Here is a 26,690-nt window from a genome sequence, read left to right on the forward strand (position 1 = left end):
CGTTTCAACCCAATGTGCACATATCTGTATGGTAAGATGGTGTTTTTTGATAATAGGGATATTGCTAAATTTAAATGAGTGACAACCACATACAATATGTAATGAATAAACATAGAACAACCTGGAATATTATAGTGACTCCGTTGACCTGCCCGTTAAGTTTTCCACAGCTCAAGAAAATTGAAATTGAAAAGGAAAAGGGACAAAGTGGGGAATGAACAATAAAACACACAATTCAAATTAGACACTGTCAAGAACAGAAATATAGAAAACACAAAAAGGCACATATTAGGAGCAAGAAAGGCTACTCAAGCTACCTTTAATTTTGTGTGAGCAGACATAAGTAAAACAAATGTGGCTTAATTGTTATACATGGCAGACTGCCAAATGTACAATTTAGCCCAAGCTGCCTGAACTTTCAGAAATCTGGAATGCACATTTGTTCCTTCTAATAAACTTGCATCAGCCTTCCATGTTTTAGTTCCTGAGTGTAGACCAATAGAATATGCTGTATCTAATGACTGAATTCATTTAGAAATGTATGTTTTCTCTAATGTTTTCCATTTTATAGATTAAAATTGAATGTAATTAAACCTTGCAAACACAAAGAAAAATTACCTTGTCAAGTTCTATCATACCTCACTAAGCAGCAGAGGTACTTACACATTTTTAGACAAAAGAAGTTATGTACACATCGTATAAATATTTTTAGACCAGTTAATTTACAATTAAATAAACCATTTAAATTACAGGCCATGTTAAATTATCCATACTTTTATGTCATTGATTGCAATATTACATCCACCTCTTAATGTCCCTCTTCCAGAAATTAAAGGTCTCTAAATGAGCACAAATGTACCCCTCTATCACTGAAATAACTGTGTAACAAGGGGTCTTTCAGAACTTTAATTTCGTGTAGTCGTTCCCATGACCGAGAAAAGTCATCTGGTCCCTCCCCACAGCCCCCTTCTGGGGGGACACTAGGGTAGCCGGGGTGCGTCATTAGTTCAATACTCATACTGGTGCTGGACTGAGTTCTTGGACTGTACACTGAACTCTGTGGGGAAGGGCAGCTGTGAAGGGACAGAGTGCTGTAGTCCAGGGCTTGCTGAATATTCTTGATGCTCATGTTCTTCCCCATTGTACTTAAACCAATATATAGAGCAGGCCACCTGAAAACCAAATAACAAATATTAAATAGGAGTAGATGTTAAACACAGATGATGTTAATATAAGTGAAGATTATTATATAAATGACTGGTGGATCAATGAGTTAAATAAAGGCATGAAAAAGTACAATGTATATGTACAATTCCTGGTGATCTATGCAGATCTCTCAATTAACACACAAATCAGTGGATGCCAACCGGTTTAAAAGCATCAATGCAGGTCACAGAGAAACAAATCACCAATGGCATCATGTTATGATCAAAATAATTAATTTTAAAGAGCACCAAGAAAGTCAGGAACAAATAAAATATCCCCTAATAGATTATTATTAGATTTGAATTAATCTGTACGTTTTTAGCCCACTGCCTGAGCTCTCATCGCTTTGTGTCCAGACTGGTCACTTACAATATAAGCAGCGGTACACTCTCTCATATACGAATGTCAGTTGTGTGATCTATGTATATCATGTCTCTCGGGTGGGGAGATACATAGTCTATAGAAAGTAAACATCCTCTTGGCGTTTTTCATTTAATTTTTTTACATTATAAAATAAATGGATTTATTTGGGAATTCTTACTACTGATAAACAAAATATTACTGTCAAATAAAAATACAAGTGTTTACTTAGTTACAAATAAAAATTTATTCTATTATTAATAAGTACTTACCACCCTCCTTGTTTAATACATGGTAGAAGCATGTTTAGCTGCAATTACAGCTGTGAGTATATTTGTGCAGATGTACCAAACTGGTAGAGAATCCCCACTCTTACTTATAATATTGCTAAACATCAGGTTGGGTGGAGACGGTGCCTGACCAGCAATCTCTTTGGGTAGGTCATTGTCCTAGTGGAATATAAATCTCCCAAGAACTAAGTATTGCAGACTGTAGCAGGTTTTTTCCCAATATTTGCTAAGATGTTGCTCCATCCATTTTGCTCTATTTGACAATTGCTCCAGCCCCTATGGCAGTAATAGCATTCTTGAGATGATGCACAGTGTAACGTTAGCGCTTTGTATTGAGGCCATTATATCAGAGTGCCTCATTTAACCATATAATCTTATACTACTTAGCAGCTGGATCTCCCACATCCTTTCAAGCAAACTGTACGCAATATTTTATGCGAGGTTTCTTCAATAATATGCTTTTTTTCAACCCTCCCATGAAGCACTGCTATGTACCCAAGTTACTCTGGCACAGTCAACATAGGCCTCTTGCCTGCAGGCCTAACTTCATAAAACAGGTGCTATTATCACATGGATGGTCATTTGTGAAAAATAGCCTGTCCTAGACAAACTAATACTTGTATTTATAGAGTAAATTTAAACTGCACTGGAAAGTGGATCAACCCTCTATTACCAGTTTTCTACCCATTTATATATGCTTTCCCTATTTTTTTCATTATTCATTTGGATTTTTAGAGGGGGTGCTCTCTTGCCCTTAGCTGAAGGCCCCTTGTTAACTAGGAGATCAGAATGTTTTTTTTCATTGAGGCACTCTGATCCACAGAAATATAGCACAATTTAAAATATTTATTAGGTTACTTCTAAAAACAAAAATTAAATTCAACAGACCCCATCTTCAACGATTAGTTGATTTTAACTGCAAAATATTTGATTAAGAAGATAGAGAGTGCAAAAGAAAATTAAAAAATGTGCTCAAAAATATTAAAATGTGTTCATATCTATTACAAGCCCGTCTGACAGGCTGGGAAAGAAACAATGGTCAAACCTATGTGATCTGCCTTATATATTCCATATAATTTAGTTATTCTCATTGATTTCATTCAATTAGGCTGTCCCCATCATCAAAATTAGCTGGAAAATGTATTATTGTAAAATGTTCTTTTATTAGTCTGTATTATACAATGCCCATGTATTTTCACATTCTATGCTGGTTGTTTAGTTTTCACACCATGACCCAAAAAGCACTATTTTCTGCATATATTATATAGCCTACCTATTATGCTATTATACTAGATGTCTTAATGCTCCAATAATACATGCATTTCAAATCATTTATATGTGCAGTCTTATTTTTACATGCATTATAAATAGCTTAGTTCTCAGCTGCATATGCTTAGATCATTTTAATTCATATGATACTGTGTATTGCTGATAATCCATTTAGCAGATACAAATATAACTCTGCACCACTGTAAATACATATGATATATGCTGATCAGAAGCATAATATTTATTCTGTAATAAGAACGCTGATTAATTGTCGTATTTGCAGTATCAGTTATACACTATAGTAGCCTGTGACAAAATGTTTCAAATCGCCTCTTAGAAAAGTCAGGTGAAGCCTGTAGATGGTTACTAGTATTATGTGTGATCTAGATATACTAGAGAAACCAGTCGGTAACTCCCTTAAATTAAATGGAAATGTAATGACTAAATTACTTTTTGCACACTACTTTACATCTAGAAATTTTAAGAGTATAATGAATAACTATCAATCAATATTAAAAGGTACTAAAGAATTTCTTTATACACTACAATATATGCATAAGTTCTTCCATCACAGTTACATTGCTGGGCAAGGTCCCTGCAAGATACACGGCTATATGTGGCTGCAAATAACGGTCACAGTTTCCAGACCACCCAGCAGGTAACATGTTCCAGGTCACCCAGAATGTGCACAGGGCAGAGTTCAACAACTGTCACAGTTTCCAGAGGACAATGGTACATTGTTGTAAATGGCAGGCGGACGTTTCTTGCTAAATAACTGTAAAACTATGCAGCCGATTAAAATACCAAATCTACAGAAAAAGACCTTTATTTTGGTATATGATGTGCACTGTTCAGACAACGGCATCATAAATAAGTCACTCAAAATAGTCGTATTTCTGCTATTAATATATAGATAGGTACTGTTTGTTCTCTTTAGAAGTAGTAATACATGTATATTCAATTAACGGTATAGCATTCCCCAGCCATTCGTGTTATTGTTTAGCCATCCATTCACTCATATACCAGTTTATCAAATTGTATTGTCATAGTAAATTTGTCTTCTATCACTATGCTACATGTCCCTATTCTACATTAGTTTTGGGATCACTATATCATGGGTGGCTTAGATTTTATTAATGATAATCGCCAAGTTGTTACTTTTATATCATCACTGCTTTATCTTATAAACGGCATATTAGAAGTGGCAATGCAGACTTGGAAACCCACTTTGTGGGAGTCCCTTCCTTGTCATCCCTATGGGGTCTCTCCAGACTGGACAGGCCACAGGGGGCCTCCTTACTCCAATCGCTCAAATTTTGTTTGTCCCTATGGGACTCGTGCTGGCTCAAGCACAAACTATCCTCCCTTATTTCCCCTCTAACTCCCCTCTGGAGCAACCCACATTTCCCCCCAGGTGGCCAGCCACAGCAATTTAAACTCTGGAAACCTGCAGAGATACGTGTGGTCTCGGACCTGGTGGTTAATGGAACATGGGCCTCTATCTCAGATCTTCAGCATAGGTTTGAATCTTTTCACCCGCTTTTCTTTGAGTACTTCCAGGTCCAACACTTCACTGTGTCCTTGCCCGCCTCTGACACTTTTAGGCCCCTCACTCCCTTTGAGTGTTTGCATTCCCCACTCACCAAAGGGATGGTGTCAAGGATTTATAACTGGCTAATAGAGATATCCTTTGACACTCCAGGACGCCATGAACGTGAATGGGAGAGAGATCTGGGACCCCCTCCGGATGAGTCTTGTTGGGAGGAGGTCAGAGAGGGGATTGCCAAAAGCTCAATATCCACACTTATTAAAGAAACTGCATACAAGCTGTACTATAGGTGGTACTATACCCCAGATAGGTTGTCTAGAATTTTTTCCACTGCTACTCCGAGCTGTTGGCAGGAATGTTGCCAGAGAGGCACAATGCTACATATATGGTGGACCGGTCCCCGTATAATCCCTTATTGGAACATGGTCCTTGCACTTATTAATTCCGTATCTGAACAACAGATCACTAAGGATCCCTGGTCATTCCTTCTCTCTCGCCCTATCCCTGAGGAGACCGCCGCTTCCAACAAGCTGATATCCCACATACTGTCTGCTGCCAAATCCCTAATAGCTAAACACTGGAAAGATCCTAACCCTCCCTCTATGCAGGCCTTATGGAACTACATCTGGCATATTGCAAGCATGGAGAGTATTACATGCTACCTTCACGATACAGCTTACAACTTTGACAAGGTTTGGGCCCCGTGGTATCTCCAGGAAAGCCGTAGCTGTTTACCCCCTTTGGCTCTCTCATCCTCTAATGGTACATAAGCTCTGGGCCGTCTCTCGGATCCTCCAGGTTGGTCGTTGTGCGCCATGGGTAAGAGATCCATTTATCTTGTCGACTACTTTTTATTTTCTTATATTATAGGTCGCTAATCTGTAGATATGTTGCTTATAACCTCCTTTGTAATAGGTATGGTGATATACGTGCCTGTCTTCCCCAACCCCCCCCCCCCCCCCCCCCCGCTCCCCCTCCTTAACCCATTTTGTTTCCTGTCTCATTCCTACCCCTTCCTTCTACTATAAAAATTTAAAATAAGAAGAGACATCTTGTTGTCTTAAAACAGTTGGTTTTTACTTTTTGTTTGCTCTTTTCTATGCGGTTTTCTCTTGTAACAAATAAAGATTTTAAAAAAGAAGTGGCAATGCTCACTGTCATCCTGGTCACTGTCTTCCGGGATGGTAAGTCCGAGCAATGTCCTGACCCCAAAGTAAACTAAATGATTGTACTATAGTTCAAAAAGTAGAAACTTTCACTGGAATTAACCATATGAAGGTGTCATTCGGTGAGCACTCCCTAGCTCCCTTTTTACAGATGAAGGAAAAGGGAATTGGATCTGCTGCCACTAATACCACAGGGTGAGGATTTCCTGACACTCCTCGTATACAATAGAAAAAATAGGTTGTGGAATGGGCGCAATACAGGGGATAGGGATTTTAGATAACACTAGGGAAATGAATTCTAATGACGATATGTAGACCACTCAAAAAAAATAGGCTTTTCCCAAAAAATTATGAACAATGTCAGAGTCCAGTACACACTTTAAAGCAGTTGATTCAAACAGTTACATTACAACTACTAGTAACCATCATCCAAATTGGCTACGAAATATTGCTCTAGGACAGTACACTCATCTTAGAAGAAACTGTTCAAAAATGGATACATTTAAAGATCAAAGTAACATTTTGAGGCAGAGGTTTGAAGAAAAAGGATATCAATCAGACATCATGGATCAGGCCATAGGAAAAATGAGTGAAGTCACTTGCATATAAGGAAAAGAAGAAAACTGAAAACAATTCACATAACTTATGATTTATTACTCAATATTCAAGTGCAGCACCCAAGATAAGAAAAATCCTTAAACACTGGCATTTATTGTTGAAGGATGACATCCTTTCAACAATACTTCCCACACATCCAAAAATTGTGTTCAGGAAGGCACCTAATATTAAGCAAAAGTTGGTACAAAGTCATTTACCTCGCATTACATCTACTCAAGAGAATTGGCTGACAAAAGAAACAAGTAAACCAAAGTTTCATTATTACAAGTCATGTCTAACCTGTAAAACATCCAAGTTAGACAATAAGACCCCTATTCAGGAGTTTACATCACACACCACCAAAATGAAGTATAAGATAAAAGAGACCATGTCTTGTGAATCTAAAAGGAGTGGTATACATGATCATCTGTCCTTGTGGACTCCAGTATATAGGGCGCACATCGAGAAAATTAAAAATTAGAGTAGCCGAGCATATTAGAAATATTAGGGCAGGTCTGGAAACTCATTGTCTATCAAATCATTTTAAAGAAATTCACAACAGGGACCCATCCGGACTAATATTTATGGCAATTAAACATCTCACAAAAGATTGGAGGGGAGGGGATTATGACAAAAGATTAAACTGTGAGGAGTCCAAATGGATTTTTACTATGAGGACACTAGTTCCATCTGGTCTAAACATAAATTGTTGTCTATAAGAATAAGGCAAATTCAAAGTCTAAGATCTATCATACTTAATTTTAATTGAAATGTTATCAAAGTGACAAAAAATAAATTTTTAGCATCTTTATGAATTATGATTATGCAACTGGATACCGTTAAGCTGAATGCATTTTTATAAAAAGAATAACATTGTTATGTGTAGAGTCATATATAGCTATTTTAATCTATTTATATAGATATTTTGAAATATGTGTGTTTAGGATCCATTCCATGTAAAATAGAAATAAGAGTGTCGCAAAAACATTTTGACATGCTAGTGATGTATATTTGTAAGCAGAGTAATATCGTGTAACATATGCCATTTGAGCGATGTAATGTTTAAACACAAAGATGTAACTAATACAAAACACGATTTGATAATTGAAACCTAATTGAGGATTATAAAAAGACAGATCTTACAATGATGCCACACCCCCCGATGAAGTCACAGTGAGAGACGAAACGCGTTGGACCAATCAAAATATCTGACACGCCCCTTTGACGTCACGGGATTCCTTGGATGTTCGTGTACACAACCAGCACGGCTGACTCCGGTGAACGTTTTATCGCTATCTGGAGAAGCACATGACGGGACACAGAAGGGATTCTCAAAAGATACCTTTTGAGGACTATCACTTCACATGGAATGTGAGTTTATATTTTAATGTTTAAATAAATCCTTTTTATCTTACGTACTACACCATCATATGTTTTTTGTCCTCCCCTCCCCCTATGTTCCAATACATGAGCACATTTAACGTCACATGCTCCGGAGGGGATGGAAGAAGTTTGAATGCCATAGTGTTATATCGATCACCATATGAAGGTTAAAGACTTTTTGGACTGACACAGATCTGGGATTCGGATAAGTTGGACTTCTTTTTTATTCATTTTATACAGAGACTTGAGTACATTACCATGTGTTTATCATTGCCATCTAAAGAAATTGTGTGACGCTTCACGATATTTATGATATTTGCTAACAGCTAATCAAGCACTAATCATCGTGTTTAATCTGGGAAAGCCCATTTTTTTTTTGGAGTGGTCTACATATCGTCATTAGAATTCATTTCCCTAGTGTTATCTAAAATCCCTATCCCTTAGCAAAAGGGGTCAATAGTTATGCATTGTTTATTATCTGTTTTAATTGTAATTAAGAAAAAGCTTTAGATTTTCTTCATCTCACATTATAGTATTTGGGTCGATCAATTATAAGAATTTCTGAATAAATAAAAAATGCAAAACATGGCAAAAAGGTACCAAATAATTTTTATATCCACTGTAATAGTTTGAATTGTCAACAAGCAACAAATATGACTTTCCTTGCTTGTCCTGTTAGTATATAGTAATGTTTATTGTGTGAAGTCTGTTGATGACTACAGCATAACTACAATATAGTTATAGGAAGCCATAGGGCACAGGAAAATGTACCATGACTGACTACATCTTGATTTGTTGAAAAATAAAAAAAATATTGGTATATTGCTCCAAAATATATGTGTTATAATCATAAGTGATATAATATGGAGCAATAGTAAGTAGTTGCAGAGCGGGTTGGAAGATTAAAATCCTTCAAACTTTTGCTACAGAGCATAAGCAATTTCCATCAATATTTATTTCAACCAAGATTTACAAATGAAAAAAATACTCTAACAGTATCCACTAATATTTATTTTTCATGGAGCTAAATACCTACAAAACTCAATTCTAAAATGTCTTCAAATTTATTTACATTTTCTCTCCACATAAAAAAAAAAAATCAAAACAGTATAAACCAGTTAAAAGAAACACAACACTAATCAAGTTCACAAATGGCATAAGCAGTATAAAACCTATGCCATACAATTTGGATATCCTAGAGCCCATTCTGGCTCCACACATGGGAGTTAAAGCTACACTATTAGGTAGTATCAAAAATCACTCTAATGAAGACACCATTCACCAAGGTTCGGACTCCTCCATTGCACCATTTTTCAGGGGGGCATCTGATTTGTCCGTTCGAACATACACCATCAGCCATTTTTAAAGTGGCAAATTGAAAGTGCAGCCTCTGCACTGCTACTTGATTGCTATTTGGTGTTCTTTGGTGAATCTCAGAGTAAACTTCATATAATCAACAAACTTGTACAGTGATTTCATATTTGCTCTTGGCCAATTCCTGTCACATTGATGAATTTGACATGACTCCTAAATGTTCCGGGCATATCAATATTATGGGGTACCATACTTCTGTAAGGAGACACGCTCTTTGCCCTTCTGACTTATGCACAGGTACATTCCCACTCATCTATAATTTTTTTTTTTTTTTACTTTTTGAACAAATACAAAGGACAGGTAGCATAAGGCAATAAGAAGTAGGTTCACTGTCTAGATATATAGAGATATACACACAAACTCTATAGAATATAAATTAACAGTTAATTATAACTGCCCTGAATACAATCAACAAGTGGTGGAGGAATTGAAAGAATTATTTTAAAAATAAAATCATATGAAATGGTGTGAGCACACAAAACTTGATTTAAATTACAACAGACAAGATGGAAGCCCTAAGTTTACAATTTTCTCTATTTAATTAATGAATGGGGAGTTTTGTCATTCTTGGGAGATCCACAAGGTCCAGATCTCAGGGAAGAGACCGAGGGGTAAATTTATCAAGCTGTGGGTTTGAAAAACTGGAGATGTTGCCTATAGCAACCAGATTATAGTTATTAGTACATAATACAAAATGACAACTAAAATTTGATTGGTTGCTATAGGCATCACCACCACTATTTCAAACCCGCAGCTTGATAAATTTACCCCCTGGTCTATCATGGAGACAGTATGCAATGTTTTCCCATGCACGTGATATAACATATTTAGGGGGTATTCAATTGACGGTGGGATGGCCAAAAATCCCGCGCTCAAAGAATATTACCGTTAATACGGTAATCCTGCGCGTAAATACCGTTAATACGGTAATTTACTCGCTGGATTTCAGTTCGCAGCCCAGGGAGCTGCCAGCTGAAATCCAGCGAGTAATTACCGCATTAACAATAATATTCTTTGAGCGCGGGATTTTCGGCCATCCCGCCGTCAATTGAATACCCCCTTGGTGTTCAAGAGCCGACATAGAAGGATGGTCTGCTTGTTTACAATGAGCTGCAAACGTCGTGTTTGTTCCTGCTAACTTAATACAGCGGTTAGATGTGTTCTGAGGGCGGTAAGAAGCAAGGAAAATTCTTGGATCTTTGGGATTCGGACAAGGCGTTTAAAAGTAAATGGAATACATCCCTCATAAAATAGGAGGTGCGTATGTGTAATTATATATACACATCTCTCCCCACTATATGGACAAAAGTATTCAGACACTTAACCATTACACCAACAGGGACTGTAATTACATTGTATTTCAATACATATACTTTAATATGGAGTTGGTCCCCCTTTTGCAGCGATAACAGCTTCCACTCTTCTTGGAAGACTTTCCACAAGATGTTGGGAGTGTTTCTGTGGGAATTTGTGCCCATTCATTCATGCTTTATAATCTGCAGAGTGATGGCGAACTTTACGCACCATAGCAGTCGTTGACCCAGCTCTGTGATTTTACATCGTCTTCAGCTTCGTGGCTGAGTTGCTGTTGTTCCTGAACACTTCCACTTTCTAATATTACTTACAATTGACCGTGGAATATCCAGCAGGGATGAAATTTTACGAACAGTCTTATTGTAATGGTTGGCATCCTATCACAGTACAACACTTGGAAGTCACTGAGCTCTTCAGAACGACCCATCACAAATGTTTGCAAATAGAGCCTGCATGGCTAGGTGCTTGATTTTATACACCTCTGACAACGGGTGTGATTGAAGCACCTCAATTCAACAATTAACAGGTGTGGCCAAATACTTTTGTTTATATAGTGTGTAAGTGTATATATATTAAACATAAATCCATCCTGCCTTATTTCGACTACGCAAGCTGGTGGTGGTGTTGTAATGGTCACCCACATTAGGCCAGTTAACACGAATTAAGCATTGTTTAAACACCACAGCCTATTTGAGAATTGTTGCTGACCATGTGCATCCATTTTAAGCCAAAGTCTACCCATCTTCTAATCACTACTCCCAGCAGTGCAACGCACCATTTCACAAAGTACACATCATCTCAAGCAGCTTCTACAAACCTGCCAAAAAGTTCAATGTACTCCAATAACCTCCACAGGCACCAGATCTCAGTAAAATGGAGCACATTTGAGAAGTGGTGGAACAGATTTGCAGCATAAATCCTCAGCAACTGCGTGAAGCTATCATGTCATCATAGACCAGAATCTCTAAAGAGTTTTTCCAGCACTTTGTTGAATCCATACCACAAAGAATTCATGCTGTTCTGGGGACAAGGCGTACCGAATAAAATGGCCACTGAGTGTTTCATAGTATTTAGATAGGCTATTACAAATATGAATGTTACACTAGAATGGAATTTATTACATAGAGTAATGGGAAATATTCTACTCCTATGAAATGAATCAAGTTTTTAAAATGTGATTAGTATATTTATAAGATGGTGTAACAAATATGGAATATACCGATTCTGTCTTAGTGTAATATACAAAGTAAATCTTCAGTTTTATACATCTCCCACCCCCCTCGCCAAACTGCCAACAACTACTGCTACACCTCCATACTGATCACCTCTTCCCGCTCCTGCCTCCAAGACTACTCTCGCGCTGCTCCCCATCTTTGGAACGCACTCTCATCTAATCAGACATACCTCTAGTGTCCAAGGCTTCAAAAAGGTACCCCAAAGACTCAACTTTTCATCAAATCACACCAGCTCTCCTCTGAACTCCTCGGCTATCCCCAGTCCTACTCCTCCCCCTCTCAGTGTCACCCAATCTGCATTTGCCCCCTTCCCTCCAGAATGTAAGCTTTCATAAGCAGAGCATTCTCCTCTCATGTTTACCTTATGCACCCTCTGCCAGGTCTTTAAGCCTGTGTCTCTAACCCTATCTCTTGAGTCAGTGCTTCTAGGCAGAGGTTTGCTCCCTGTTTGTACTATACAACTCTCACTTTATGCACACTGTAGCCATTTGTTCATTGCATAATTTTGTAGTCTTAAAGACATTTGTCATGTTGTATTGCTCTGCAGCCTGTTGTGTAGAGAGTTTGATGTAAATCCTGTGAGACAGTGTGGTCCATATAATGAACACATTGGGCCTGACTTATTAATGAAAGTAAAGAAATAAAAATTGGTGACTTTGCACCTTAGCAAAACCATGTTGCACTGGAGGGGGATGTAAATTTAAAATGTGATGGCAGATTTATAGTCGGGATAAGGCATTTCCTAGATCAACTTTAAATTTCAGTGTACATATAAACTATCAAGTATTTGTGTGCTACAAAAAAAAAAAAAAAAGACAGTATTTAACTTCTGTGCAAAAATAAAAAACTAAGTTGCACCCCTTGCATTGTAACACAGATTTGTCCAGGAGAAAAAAAAACAACTTATTTTTTTGCCTTACTTTTCTTAATGAATCAGTCCTAATGTCAGCAGAATAAAGCACAACTACCTTTGAGTATGTACCGTTAGGAGATTCCTCAGTGCTCTTTCAACACACAAGTGCCTCTTATTTATAAACCCCTACCGGATTCCATGGCTCTTGAATACTTCCACTGTATTTAATGCATCTTCCTCAACCCCTCTGTAAAACGTCATTAGTTCCTCCTGGATCCAGTCGCACCTGTGTAGTCCTACCTCCACTGGAATACGAGTATACGGAATACTATGTTCCTGAAGCACTTGTGCAAACTCCTCTCTTATTCCTGTTTAGAGAATTATAAGCACAAGATTAGGGTACACTAGTGCAATATAATGCATTCATTCCACATTCTTTGAAGCTTTCACAGCAACTTGGGGGAACTGTGCTGGCTTACTTCTCACCAGAGTTTAGTGACACTTTATGTGTGCCTAGAATTCTGTGTAAAAACAATACTTTTTATGTTACTAACTTTTGAGGTCTGGAAGAAAGAGTAAAGTGACAAGTCAGAAGGGTAGTTGTGTGTGCCATAGTGTGCATTTATCATTTAGTGTACAGCATACCTGTTATTTAGTGTATGGTGTGAGTTGTATCATTATATACCTTGATCATGGTTGTATTTGTCTCTATAGGTCACTTAGTGTGTAGTGTATGTCTCTTATTGAAAGTCATTTTAAAGAGACAGAGGGTTAAACAGTTCTCTCCCCTCTGCTGTCATGGATAGATGAATATAATGCTTAGTGTAGCCACAGCAGACAATGCATACAAAGATGGAACCTTCCATGTCCCTTCCATAGCCAATTGTGTACTGCCCACTACAATGGTGTCTGCTTTGCATAGTGGTCACCAGAAATAAGCCTGTTTTTGTAGAAGTCACCAAAACATCTGTATGCGCCACATTTTAATACAATATGCTTCGTGTACTGCAAGTGACTGTCTAATTTCAATGCTCGCAGGTTCACATAACTGGGTCTAAATTATAAAACATTTAAAAATAAGAGAAACTCCTGCAATGCATTTGTGTGTGTGCACATGGGCAAAGTAACCAACTCATTCATACACAGGTGCATACCTACAGTTCAGATTTTATAACTGCCCAACCAAAAATACTCTGCTCATATATATATATATATATATATATATATATATATATATATATATATATATATATATATATATATATATATATATATATATATATATAAAGTGTTTATTGAAACCAACATGTAATGTATAACAATATTTTCACAATAAAGTTGGTGTTTTTCCTTATTTCAAACATAACAAACAAATGGGTAAATACAACCAGACTTATGCAGGAGTGCAATGCATCACGGTGGAAAGAGGAAAACCCTTCAGAGTGTCTATTATCACTTTTGAACCAACTCCTTCATTGATATTAACTATTCCTTGTATGCCCCAAACACTGCACATTATATTATTTAGGTTTTAAATGAATTTTGAGAGTGAAGGGTCACCAGGAAATTCTTTATTATGTGTCATCATGTATATTTGCATGTTTTTATGACATTTATAAGATTGTGCTTTCTTGTGCAGAAAGCACCTGCGTGGTGCAAAAAGCATCCAATTGAAACCATAATTTGAGGACTGGTTTCCACTACCTCAAAGAACATGTAAAAAATAATGTCCTTTTGTGGAGAGAAAGACATGTCCCCAACAAAATAGGGATTCACCCCCTAAACCTGATCTCTCCACTCTGACTCTCAATAACTCCATGTGAACATAATACCAGGAACATAAGTGCGCCTAGCTCACACTCAGCAAAGAACACCTGGGGGTAAATGTATCAATCTCCGGTTTTGTCAACTCGCGGGAGTTCGGCGTGATGACAGCTTAAATTTAAAGCGGTGCTGCCTTAAATTTAAGCTGTCATCTCGTCCGAACTCCCGCGAGTTGACAAAACCGGAGATTGATACATTTACCCCCAGGTATCCCCGCTCCCGCCGTAAGAGGATACAAAATTAGCACAGAGAAACTTGAGCAGAGATTCTTGCAAAAATCATCAATGAAAACATAATTTGGGTACTGGGACCTCCTGTTTTTGTAGTTTCATAAATGTCCTTCTCTGGGTATAGAAGCAAGGTAGCATAGGGTTTCGAAGACAAAACTAGTGGTGCTGGCATATTTTCTGAAGTCCTACGCAATGAATTGAGATTGTGTGGGGTAGCCGATTACATCAGGAGTAAACAACACAAACAATTTAGAATGTTGTGGTCCTTTAATATCAGTGGCTGCATGATCTAAATTTCAGTTTGTGATATGGAGGTATTGTTGCCATCAGCTCAGTAAGCAAAGGGGCCTTCCAAAGACAAACATGAAGTACTGAGTTTTATGGCCCTGTTTCAGTCATGTGGTGAGAGAATTTCATAGAACCTTAAAATCTTTAGATGCTCTTTGAAAACCCATCTCTTTTTAGAGGTGACCTTATCCTCAATAACACTATTCACAGTAATGCGCCCTCACAACTATCCCAAGCTCCACTCTGAGCCACACTCTCTCCTCTTGTTTCAGCTGTGCCCTCTTCCCTTTAGAATGTAAGCTCTCTAATGAGCAGGGTCCTCCATACCCTTTGTTTTCATGTCTCCCTCGTCTGTTCTTGTTTTACATATGTCTTGTTTTATGTATGTCCTTGTCATCCCTACTGTACGTCGCTGCGGAGAACTGTGGTACCTTACAAATCTACAATAATAATTATACTGTAGTTATGAACCAGGAAAAATAGACACTTTTCCCCCCTACTTTCTAAAATTTCTGTAGAGAGTTCCCTTGGGGCATCTTACTTGGTAACACATGAACATGCTGATGTCCGTCCATGTGTTGGGGATTCTGTCCAGTCAACTCACGAAACAGTCTGACCTGGGCACACAGCTCCTGTCTAACCTGCCAAAAAAGCAGATGTTAAGTAGTCCCACAATAATATTTCATCATTTACATTTTAATAAAAATTAAGTTATTCATTTAACTGGTCTGAAACCAGTGACATTTTGGAAGTTTTCCATGACAATGTTATGATTGGTCCATTAATTGGAGCCCCCGCGCCCCCCCTTGCTCTACACTTCAATTTTTATTTTTATTTTTTTTTGAGGTTTGAAAAAGTGATTTTCATGGCGATTTGCCTTTAGCAGATTAGGTGGACTGCTGCTCGCCTTGTAGATCACAAAAAATAAATATAGGACATTTGGATAAAAATTGTCCTTTGATAGTCCCCAATCCTTAGTATTAAGTTAAACCTCAAACAGAATCCTAAATTTGATGCATCCTTAGACTGAGTCATTTTGGAAGTATGTTGAATAGGGCTTATGTCCCCCTTAATGTAATCAATCCTCTTGACTCCTCAATCTTGCTAGTTCAGGATGATCTCAGTTTTGATCAATCTATAGTCACAGATCATCAGCATGTTCACAGCAGTAATAGATAAGAATGCTGGTCTTGTGGAAGGTAGTAAGCTGTCCATTTGTGTGATGGTATAGTGAGGGCAGGGCTGCATGTGATGGGAGAGCAATGGGAACAAGTGATAAGTCACAGAGTAGTGGAAGACGCAGTGTCTGCAACAGCATGAAGTAGAATCGTGAGGCTCATAGCAACCTGGTTCAGGAAAACGGTTGTGAAACTCAGCTCTATAACAAGCAAAGTATATACATCTAACTTGTTATGTCTACTGGGTAGACTATAACCTAGAACAAAGACTACAAAGGAGTGACCTAGTTTAAACTGTAGTTCCCTTGTAAACATGAACATTTAAAATGCAACAAATTAAAATCGGGTTGTGCGTTTTGCTTTGAATGTACAGGGGCCAATTCAATTTGTCCACGTTATTCAAGGAATAACACGCGGCCTGTGCACTATTACCGTTAGCATGGTAACTTTAATGCTGATTTTTGCTTGCACCTCTCGGGGCCGTGAGTAAAAATCTGGTTAAAATTACAGTATTAAAAGTAATAGTACCAACGCCGCGTTAATCCTAGACCAGTGTTAGCTAACCTGTGACACTCCAGATGTTTGTGAAACTACAAGTCCCAGCATACTCTTCCAGCAATAAGCCGCTATATATTGGCAAGGCATGTTGGGACTTGTAGTTTCACAACACCTGGGTGTAAATGTGTCATGGTCCGGTTTTGTCAACTCGCCGGAAAGTTTACAGCTAAAATTTAAAGCGGCAATGGCTTGTTAAGTCACTTGCCTTTACAAGCCAGCGCCGCTTACCTAGAGCATACTTGACATTTCTATCTCTGTTGATAACATGACCATAAATCCCACCCCACAAGCTCGCTGCCTATGTGTAATCCTTGACTCACGCCTATCCTTTGTTCCCCACATTGACTCTATATCTAAATCCTGCTACATAAATCTAAAGATCATTTCCAGAATTCGCACATCTCACACAAGACACTGCAAAAACCTTAATTCATGCACTTATCTCCTGCATTGACTATTACAATTCCCTCCTTACTGGTCTTCCCAAAAACAGACTCAAACCCCTACAATCTATTTTGCACGCTGCAGCAAGATGGATTTTCCTTGCAAATCTTTATTCCTCTGCTGAATCACTCTGTATGTCTCTACACTGGCTGCCTGTTTTCTACCGAATCCAATATAAAATACTCTTACTAACCTACAAGGCCATCAACAAAGCTGCACCAACATACATCTCCTCTCAAAATATCTCCCAACTCGGCAATTCCATTCTACACAAGATCTGCGTCTCTCATCCACCCTCATTACATCCCCCCATTGCCAGTTACAGGACTTTTTTCGGGCTGCATCCACTCTATGGAATGCTCTCCCTCGCACAATAAGACTCTCTGGTCTACAAACTTTCAAGCGTTCTCTGAAAACCTACCTCTTCAGACAAACTTATAATATTCCTCAACCACCATCTTAACCTCACTACCTTAGCCTATTACCGCCTGTTACACAATTTCACACAAGACAACTACCCCCTGACCAACATTGTTGTGTAACAGGCTCATTTAGCCTATAAGTCACTTTTACCTTTGCAGCCTGGCTGGGCCAAAATGCAAAATGTAGACTTAACCTCGTGTCAAACTCCCATTGTCCAATAGATTGTAAGCTTGCGAGCAGGGCCTTCTCACCTCTTTGTCTGTTTTACCCAGTTTGTTTATTAGTTTATTATGTCTGTCCCCAATTTTAAAGCGCTACGGAATATGTCGGTGCTATATAAATAAATGATGATGATCATACTTGTTTCCAGAATATGAATAGACTGACTATGACCTGTAAACTATACCTCTAAGTTGGAAAGATTATAACATCCTTGTTCACTTTATTTAACTTGGTTTCACGTTTTTTTTAAAATATAAATGTTAGTTGGTCTACAAAATCAGCATGTACCCAAAATCACATGAAGGACCCACCTCTGACATGTTGAGTAGTCCTTGTGCTAGTGCTTTTCGGATACCCATTTTCCCGTGGAAGAAACCTTGAGCATTGATAAGGGTGGAGTTTTGACAAAGTTCTGCACATATTGGGAATCCTTCCGAAAGATTGGCATGCAGACCAATGGGAATATTATATCTACAACACAAAGTAGAAGGCGTCTACATATATCCATCCATATATAATTACTTATTGTTAAATATTCATAAAGTATATACTATACGCCAACATTTGTCAGCGTAAAAAAAAACCCCCAAAAAAAAACATCTGTATGTGTGGCATCTACAGGGTGACTATTCTATTATTTTACTGTTCCATCAGTGAAGTTCTTCTAGAATTAATGACTATAGTAACTGTTTCAATGTTTATTGCATAAATATAAAAAAACTAAACAAACACACAGTGCCCATTGTAGCTTAATTTCCCCTTTGGCCCAGGAATAACCCCTCTCTCTCTCTTCAGATCTGGACAATAATGAGGAAAGGTGACACATGGTACAGAAAACAGAGTTACTGTTGCCAATTATTTCTCTTAAAGAATATGTATCAGATGTTGGGCACAATTTCCATCAGGTTTGCTCTTTGCCCACCAAGTTACATGTACTTATGCAGGTCTTCACTTTTATATTAACATGTTTTCCAGCTAGTGCAGTGCACACATTTTCCTTTCCTGCTGTAATAAATTAAATACATTGCCATAAAGCTAGATCACTATTAGGCATGGGCGCTCAGAATCCTGCCAACACCTGCATGTATAACTGGCAATACATACAAACCTATCACCAAAAATTAAGAGATCTGGCAGATCAAAAAAGTTATTTCAGCTAATTAAATTTTTTCATAGAGAAACAGATGACACATTTTTTGCATTTGACATCCTAGTATATTGGTTGTGATGGAGACTGCACGTGAGGTTAGAGGTCAGTAATGTAGGATGGCTGAGTGGCAAAGGGCAGCCGGTTGATTCTTTGTCAATTAAGGGGAAAATAGACAATACCCCTCATTAAGGCGATTGTAAATGGAGTAAAACGGAGGTGGATATCTACATCAAAAGTTCAGACCTGCCTCCCTACCAACCGTAGAGGAGTGTCTTTCCTTACAACTTTTATTGAGATATGTTTCAGTACATGAATTACATGGGGTGTTAGATGTGCTGTGTATACTCAGAAAATCATTAATATGGTGGATGTAGACATACCTCTGACAATTCTGTCCCAGTGGAGTTGGAGAATTATGAAGGATGTATAAATTGCACTTTCTATATTATGGCAATTTCCTGTTAGCTTATACTGCACAGTACACATGCAGATGTTGCAGAACTGCTAACATCATTACTTTCTAAGAGCAGGAGTAGATACATCTTACATGGCATTTTCATGTAAATCTGTTTGTGTGTTTTGTTCTGTTTTAAGGGTAAATAACACTGACCAGAGGGACCTTCTATGCTACCCTGTGTTGTGTTGCTGGGGACCTGCTGGGCTTGCAGTGCCACCATCCCCTCGTTTTTATCCCAAATGCGCCCCTCCTGTTGCAGTAGGAGTTTGCTTCACCAGCACCTAGAACCAGTTTGTTCTGGGTAACTTTCTCTGTAAGTGTACACCCTTGTTGGGCACCTGGACTGGTATCCCTGACCTCTTCCTTTGGATCAGGATTGCTGTGGACGGTTCCCTCTGGCCTATAACACTGGCCAGAGCTGCAAGGTAGCGGGCAGAGCGTTGGTACTGGATGCAGGGTCCCAACCTCAGAACAGCTAGATAACTGATTAGATTTGGTCTAATCTGCAGTCAATAGGAATTACAGCAGGGTAAGTAGTCGTCAAAGCAGGTTCTTGAAGCAGGGATATTTTATTAGCGCCAAGTAGCCCTTCTAAGGGCTACTAAAACCAAGGGATCTCCAGAAATACAGACGGTATAATAGATTACATGGTCAAACAGTGCTTTTTCATACAGTTTTGGACACAGCCTAGCAGGGGGAAACACCGCCCCCTGATCCTAGATGGTTCTGCAACATCTGAAATATTACATCAGATCTCAGGATGTAAAATCATCCATACTAGAAGTTAATGCGATTTAAGCTTTAACAAAATGTACATCAATCTCTTGATTTCCTGCATCCTGTCTTAGAGACATAGGAAACCTAACAAGTTTAATTATCCCCGCTTCCCTGTGTCTTCAGGCTAAGAGATGTGTTGGGACACCGAGATGAAAAGTTTAGATCTCTACGGTGTCTCCTCTCCTAATGCAGTGCATGTAGATCATTTGAAACTTCAATAGATATATGTATCCATGATTTTATTAAAATATATAATAGAGAACAATCTCTGTAGGACTATATACTCGTACCAGATGGTATAAGGTAAAGAGCATCCTCTATTGGAATTTACAAGTGATCTACATGCACTGCATAAAGAGAGGAAACACCGTTGAGATATAAACGCTTTGGATAACTGAGACCAGGGAGCATATTCAATTAGGATTCGCGTCCGCACAGGTCCCGGTACTGCAACGGTACAGATGTTGCGGTACCAGAATGATGCTTTATACGTGCAGCCTCTAATTGTAATTGAATACCCCCGCAGGTGTTCAATGCATTTACACACAGGTCCGTTTGGAGGAGACATCGGAGAGAGAGGATTACATACTGACCACCATTTACCATATACCTAAATGAGGGATCGATTATGGTCCAGTATCTTTTTATTATTAACATTTACATAGTGATTGCTGTGCATAATACATATTTTCGGATTTTATTTGCAAGACGGTTTCTAGACATTTATAGGAAGTGCCAGACCTTATCCTTATCCTGCGGCACTAATTCAAATAAGTTTCTACAATAAATTATTTCTATGTGATCCAGCCACAAACACCAATTACATTGATTGCAATGCTTTCATGACTACTTTAACTCGTCCCCATTAATATATTTAAAATGGGCTTTGTATTGAGGCTCTACTTTTGAACAGCAAGTCAGTAAAGTGCATGTACCCTAAATTGCAGCTCTATACTGGGAACCTAACTGCCAAAGAAAGCCTGGAGTTGCAGTAACGTGGCCATGAACCGTTCTTGCCTTGGTCACCTGATCGGTGTACATGGCATTTAAAATGAATTACAACTACAGCTTAATAGGGAACCCTGGGTTCTTCTACTGAGCACAGGAAATTTATCACTGTTAATACCCCCAGTATACGGAAGCCCTTGTTGCTATATGAAGTGTGATGTTAAATTAATATATACTCTTACTTGTTAGCAATATTACTCAGTTATAACTTACACACTTGCTTTCCTTATACTCAGGAGAAACGGAAGATTACTTTTTGTGGTTCATTTTTTCAGGTTACAGATTGGAAAAATTATTTTTACTTGCCAATTTTGTCTGGTTTTTCCCTGTATAATGCTTAAAATAAAAACTTATACTTAATATAAGTCACTATGCTAGCAAAATAAAGCCTTGTTTGCTCTGAAAAAGGCAACAACCTACTTAAATTTAGCTGGGTACACAAAGTAGTTTAAACACTTTTCTGAGATGTGGTCTGGTCACAAATGTATGCATTACCACCACCGGTCATAATGGAAGTTTTTACAGTTAAATACCAAGTGTTAACCGGGTGTAACAGGAGGGGACATTGTAGAATCAGTAAACATTAAGAAAACAGATGTATTTTCACAGAGGATATGTAGACCCACAAATGTTTACTGTGTGTGTGTGTAAAATGACTGGCATATGTACCATTGCAAGCATGAATGCATTAGCTGGTTAGTGCGTTTGCTTTACATCAATCGTAGAAAACAAACATCCATCTTTTTACCTGCGCGCTAGGTCCGCTGCAGACGCGGCAGAGCTGCCGTTTACCAGCAGGGACACATTAGAAATGGCCCCGGCATTAAAACATTCTACTATGCCAACATCTCTGCGAGGGCAGTACCCAAAGTCATCTCCCGTCACCACCAGCTTGATACTGGTGTTCAGAAACATTGTGTGCAGCCAGGACTGTCTGCCAGGGGAGAAATACAAGATTTCATGAGTATTGATTACAACATTACACTTTTAAAGCATTTAATTATACATAAGCTTTTCTATAACTTGCTGTGCATGCATTCTACATTGTGCAAAACAAAGAAGATTTCCAGCTGCATTTTGGTTTGGTGGGTCAGTGAAAGTACAGCTTAATCAATGAAATATCCTACTGTAGGTAGCACTGACATAATTAAAAATTTGGCTATCTTGTCTGCACCACACTATCCAAGCTAGAGAATTATGCAGAAGGCAGGCAAAGCAAGGATAAATATCACTGCCATGGCAGAAAACATGGTAATAACATAAAATTCCTTATAATACTAACGTGTGGCCATCAAGTTGCTGGGTTTCTTTAAAGGTAACAATAACCTATTATACATGCTGTCTGCCATATGTTGCACTATAACAGGTTTGGGCATTATGTAACAGTCCAGATGCCATGGGCCCACTTGTCCCAGCATAACCTGTTAGTCTCTACTTCCTGTAAACTTCTAGCTTGAAAGGCATGCTGGGTCTTTTAGTTCCACAACAAGTGCAGGTTCTTTATATCTCCATTATACAATAAACAACACACTGGGCTGTGAGAACCACCTTATTATCTCTCATCACCTTGTGTAATATTACTGTAATTTAATTACACGTATGTCTATAATATGTATCCATGTCCACAATTTCCAGCAACAGGTGTCAGTGACCAACAAAGTTTTAGATTAGGTTGATTGATAGTCCATGCCATAATACAAAGTTCAAGGATAAACTTGCACAACAAGGCTGAACAACATTAGTTTGGCAGTGGTTTGTCAGACAGCTTTATCTGAGGCCAGTAACACAAAACATGCCAAGTGCTCCCAAGTGAATGATAAGGTTATCAATACGTCCCCATAGGTCCAAAATAGAGTAAACAGCTGTAGGAACCTATTCCCACTTAGTGTCTAAGGTTCTTAGGGAACTAAGCACCTAGAATTAATTTATTAGGGTAAAAATCGGGACACATGAGAGCCTTCCCCATATTAGCCACAGTACCATTACACAGAGGAGATGATGCCATCTGCTCTGCTGGCCCCAGCCCACACGTATTCCTTTCCACAGTGTGACAGACACTGGATCCCAGCAAAGTGCCCAGTAGAGGAAACATGAGCCCTGAGTAGAGCTGTCACTAGCACAGCACCCTATAGCACACAGCACAGCACCACCCACTAGCACACAGCACAGAGCCGCTCATCTGTCCACAGACAACACAGGACAGATAATGACGTGTTAATGGGCACTGGTGGTCGGAACGGAGGGTGACATATGGTATAATGCGGTACCATATGACTATACCACATGTGCTATGCACTGGCCTAAGTAAAATAACATAGTTAAAATGATAATATAAAAAAACAAAGTGACATGATACAGCGGCCCTCCCGTCATCTATTCTGGCAGCCGCGTTATTCGGCGTCACCGTGATCCCCTCCGGCTTTTCGCTCCTCACCTTCCCGGTATACTGCGGTCCCGGCTCACCCAGCCTCCTGTCCGCTTCCCCCGGCTCTTTCATTTCCTCCCGCATTTCACAACCGTGGAGACTGTTCATAACCCCACCTCCACTGACGAGCACACAAGCCCAGCCCAGTGGTTTATATAGTGTATGGGTGCACAACCATCATGTCTCTCTCTGCTCTAATAAATGACTCTACAGGCTATTTGCTAGGAGACTGACGTACTGATAGTGACTGAATGGCAGACATTGTAATTTACGTTAAGTGTTACTCTTTCTTGGTATAAACGGCATTAGGAACCCTGTCCCTTATACTGGGACCCCTGGGTTGGAAAAGTTGCTACTTCAAGGTCCAGGCATGTGGACTGCACATCCCACACAGCCCAGGGGTTGAGATGAACCCCAGTACTTTACAGTGTGGGACCTGTAGTCTCTGGGAAAGTTTATTTGTAGCCACCCTCCACAGAGAGGGGCTGGTGCTGGTCAGAGGCTGAAGCTGGCTTCTTATTCGTGCTCCAGCTTCTTATTCGTGCTCCAGCTTCTTATTCGTGCTCCAGCTTCTTATTCAGAAAAGATTATTCTTAAAGGATTACATCAAGTTGGATCACCAATTTCACATCAGATTAACACTAAAGGGTGTCCCTTATACAAACTGCAATAGTAAAGACTGACCCAACAAGGTTTTGGGCATGACATCAGAGCAAAGTGGGCAAAGTCACCATATTTTATCATTTTGAATAAGTAGCTGCAGTTTTGCAAGGGTTAAATGCAGTTGAGCCACCAATTTGACAGTGCAAATCAACACACGATGCTCAGTTACATATAAAATACCTGTCTTTTGCCTGGCCCAACACTGTTTTGGGCATGAAATCAGGTGGCAAAGTGGGCACAAATAGCAATTTGAATAAGTAGCTGTAGTTTTGCAAGGGTTGATTTTTTTTTTAATAATTTTTTTTAACAAAAATAAATCCCATATCACTTTGTCCAAAAGAAGGAAAAATATACAGATGTGTCAGCCAACCAGAAATGTTCTTTACATCCAAGAAACTCATCAGTGCAAACACAAAAGTTATTATTATCATGTAAACTAATGGTTTAATCAAAAGAAAGAGCCTAAATCGATTGTCATACCCAGTTCTGTTTGTTTATTTGCTTGTATAGAAAACAAGTGTAAATATCATTAGAGTTTAAATCAGCAGTCAGTTTGATGTAAGTCTTTGCCAAGTTCACATGTACAAGTAAACTTCAGTTTCATGACATGAAAAAGTAAAATTATTATAACAGGAGGCTTCAGCAAAGATGAAGGTATTCTTTAAATACTTCAGGTGAGGGCATCTCAAAGTTCATGTTTTATCCAGAATAGATCTTATGATGTATGATGGATTTTATACCACTCCACAAATTCATCAAGGACCAAAAGCCATTTTCATCATAGTCGCTGAGACCATCACGGAAAGTAATGCTAAAGTCTAACAGGATGTCCCACAGTTCTCTTTTCATATCTCTGTATTTCCATTGCTCCACAAGCTGTGGAAAGGAGGTACATAAGGGCCATGTTCTTTGTACCACAGTTGAAAATATGGATTTTGCTTTACAGACATCCAGACCTCGCCCGCCTAGATCCCTTGCAAAATCAGGGACAAATCAGTAAAAAGCCATAAAGATGGTTTAATATGTCAATTGAGTGTGTAGAGATTGAAATTTTCCCTGTAACTTCTCTGTAAAGTCATAATATAATAAGCTCATCCCTTTTAACCATAACTCCTTTGTGAAATAGCCCAAGTTTTAGCCTCTAGTATCCAGGCCAGAGCCAATATATTTATATCTTCTGGTTCAATGCCAATTTCTTCACAGAATTTTCTCATACCTTCGGGCCCGATAATTTCATCTGGACCTCCATACTCATAAAACCAATCCAGGCACCGCTTGCTAGAAAACGGATCTTTTATTTATTATTCTGCTTGCTTTTATGCCTTTCTTTAGATCTCATTAATCAGTAGAGGAGGATTTTCTCTTTTTTTAGTGGGCATATAGCTGTGAGGTGAAGTATAAGGACACAGATTTCAAGACTTCTCTCACCTCCAATCGTGCTGAAGCCGAGGTGGGAGTGCACTGACTCACTGACAAGGTTTTCCCAGTTCCTATACACCTTTCTAGAGATGTTGGAGAGCTGAAGACTATTTCCTCTGAAACGCGCTTGTTAAAGAAGCTACTAAATAATGATTCTCTAATATCACCAGGATTCATCTAAATATTCCACACTTGATCTATTTCTTGGGACTTCTCATTTAAAAATTTGTTTACCAACCTAACATTGCCGTCTGGCAGAGTCTAAGCAGTTTACAGCATGAGGGCAGAGCAAAACAGCAGACTGACTGGTGTCAGGAGAGGTAAACACAGTAAATGTGTGTGGCTCTTTCTGAAGTATTTCACAGGCCAGGAAGGTGGTGAGCAACCTGATATAGTATTTCTTGCATTTGAGATTAATTTGCTAAAAGTTGGAACTTTTCAAACCACTGATTTCTCACTGTGTTACTGGGAATTAAACGCATCTTATAAGCACACTGATCTGGGCTTTATATAGCTGACAAATTGGTTGGCTTCATATCTTTCTCATACATGCCATTCAAGGCTTATCATTGGTGGAATTTGAATACTAATCAGAGAGCTAGAAAAGTAAGACTGAGACAAGTGAAAAAAGCGCATTGTATATTGATGGAATAATCAATTGATTTACCAAGTTGTGGATCAATAATTTGTTGTTTTCTACAGCTGTGCGAAAGTGAAATATTAATGTTAAATCACTTTGAGAACATTTGTGGAAACTTATCTCAGTATTAGATGAAGTTGATGAAAATACATTATATGACCTGATTTCTATTTTTCAATATGGATATTTAGATTTAGATTTTAATAGTGATCTCTAGACCAGTGCACTAGTCGGTATTTTCCACTAACCTTTTTATTGATTGTGTTTTATAGTTTATATGAAATTGTACTGCATTTATGTAATAAAAGTTATTTGGCTTTACTATTCACAGATTCATTGTGGGTGAGTCACCTCCAGCTCCTGGAATGTTGGGTCCCTATTTGTAAAA

The 26,690-nt window shown here is 38.6% G+C and overlaps 1 protein-coding gene and 1 pseudogene across 2 annotated transcripts; both read right to left on the reverse strand.

Annotated features, from left to right (window-relative positions):
- Nucleotides 1-288: 288 nt before the first annotated feature.
- Nucleotides 289-23,697, reverse strand: YDJC (YdjC chitooligosaccharide deacetylase homolog). Of its 2 annotated transcripts, none has more exons than XM_075216230.1 (6): nt 23,590-23,697; nt 21,904-22,089; nt 18,075-18,234; nt 15,480-15,579; nt 12,787-12,964; nt 289-1,172 (listed from the first exon to the last, which is right to left on the reverse strand). In XM_075216230.1, exons 2-6 carry the CDS (start codon nt 22,068-22,070, stop codon nt 830-832), a joined length of 948 nt encoding a protein of 315 aa, XP_075072331.1. In that variant the 5' UTR covers nt 22,071-22,089; nt 23,590-23,697; the 3' UTR covers nt 289-829. The 2 variants fall into 2 exon arrangements, with proteins under 2 accessions (XP_075072331.1, XP_075072340.1); XM_075216239.1 differs by lacking the exon at nt 23,590-23,697 and adding an exon at nt 23,136-23,160.
- Nucleotides 23,698-24,958: 1,261 nt separating this feature from the next.
- Nucleotides 24,959-25,548, reverse strand: LOC142108731 (DCN1-like protein 5 pseudogene; annotated as a pseudogene).
- Between the last annotated feature and the right edge of the window lie 1,142 nt (nt 25,549-26,690).

This window comes from Mixophyes fleayi, chromosome 1 (genome assembly GCF_038048845.1).
Source record: "Mixophyes fleayi isolate aMixFle1 chromosome 1, aMixFle1.hap1, whole genome shotgun sequence".
NCBI lineage: Eukaryota > Metazoa > Chordata > Amphibia > Anura > Limnodynastidae > Mixophyes > Mixophyes fleayi.